Source organism: Marmota marmota, unplaced genomic scaffold (genome assembly GCF_001458135.2).
Source record: "Marmota marmota marmota unplaced genomic scaffold, marMar, whole genome shotgun sequence".
Taxonomy (NCBI): domain Eukaryota; kingdom Metazoa; phylum Chordata; class Mammalia; order Rodentia; family Sciuridae; genus Marmota; species Marmota marmota.
Genome location: NW_026000093.1, coordinates 41365386 through 41366275, shown reverse-complemented (window position 1 = coordinate 41366275; position 890 = coordinate 41365386). Strand labels below are relative to the sequence as shown.

At 47.8% G+C, this 890-nt stretch overlaps 1 protein-coding gene across 1 annotated transcript; it reads left to right on the top strand.

Moving 5' to 3' along the window:
- On the top strand, window positions 1-771 carry LOC107142366 (non-histone chromosomal protein HMG-17-like). Its single transcript, XM_048782813.1, has one exon. The coding sequence runs from the start codon at window positions 108-110 to the stop codon at window positions 378-380; it is 273 nt and encodes a 90-aa protein (XP_048638770.1). The 5' UTR covers window positions 1-107; the 3' UTR covers window positions 381-771.
- Window positions 772-890: the final 119 nt, after the last annotated feature.

The window sequence follows — 890 nt, the reverse complement described above, 5'->3', positions numbered from 1 at the left end:
AACTTGGAGCAGTGTGAAGAAGAGGCGAGAACGACCCCCGGACCGACCAAAGCCGCGCGCCGCTGCATCCCCGAGTCCAGCGCCTGCGTCCCGCTGCCGTCGCCACCATGCCCAAGAGAAAGGCTGAAGGGGATGCTAAAGGAGATAAAGCCAAGGTGAAAGGCGAACCACAGAGAAGATCTGCAAGGTTGTCTGCCAAACCTGCTCCTCCAAAGCCAGAGCCCAAGCCTAAAAAGGCCCCTGCAAAGAAGGGAGAGAAGGTACCCAAAGGGAAAAAGGGAAAAGCTGACACTGGCAAGGATGGGAATAACCCTGCAGAAAATGGAGATGCCAAAACAGACCAGGCACAGAAAGCTGAAGGTGCTGGAGATGCCAAGTGAAGTGTGTGCGTTTTTGATAACTGTGTACTTCTGGTGACTGTACAGTTTTAAATACTATTTTTTATCAAGTTTTATAAAAATGCAGAATTTTGTTTTACTTTTTTTTTTTAGCTATGTTGTTAGCACACAGAACACTTCATTGTTGTTTTGCGGGGGAAGGAGCATATGTCACTAGTAGAATGTCTCTAAAGCTGGATTGCTGTGGGGGAAGACACCTTTCCCTTCTAGTTTTGAGAGACTTCCTCTTTGTTCCCAAGAGGAAGGGATTCCCTGATGTTGGCACACATAGCCACCTTGGCACAAATGCCTTGTGGTATGGAAAAACTCAAACTCATCTGTATGTCCTCCTGTCCCTCTCTGCCATCGGCATAGACTTAATTCCCCTAAACTCAGACCTATTGGGACCTGATTCCCAACGATTGGTTTTACCAGTGTGTGGGGCAATCTGGACTTTCCAGTGACGTCATTGAGAATAGTGTCCCTCAGAAGAGCAGCAGTTCCTTTTCTAGA

Bases quoted from the DNA above. Each gene is read 5' to 3' on its own strand.
- LOC107142366 (XM_048782813.1), top strand. From the start codon at position 108: ATGCCCAAGAGAAAGGCTGAAGGGGATGCTAAAGGAGATAAAGCCAAG.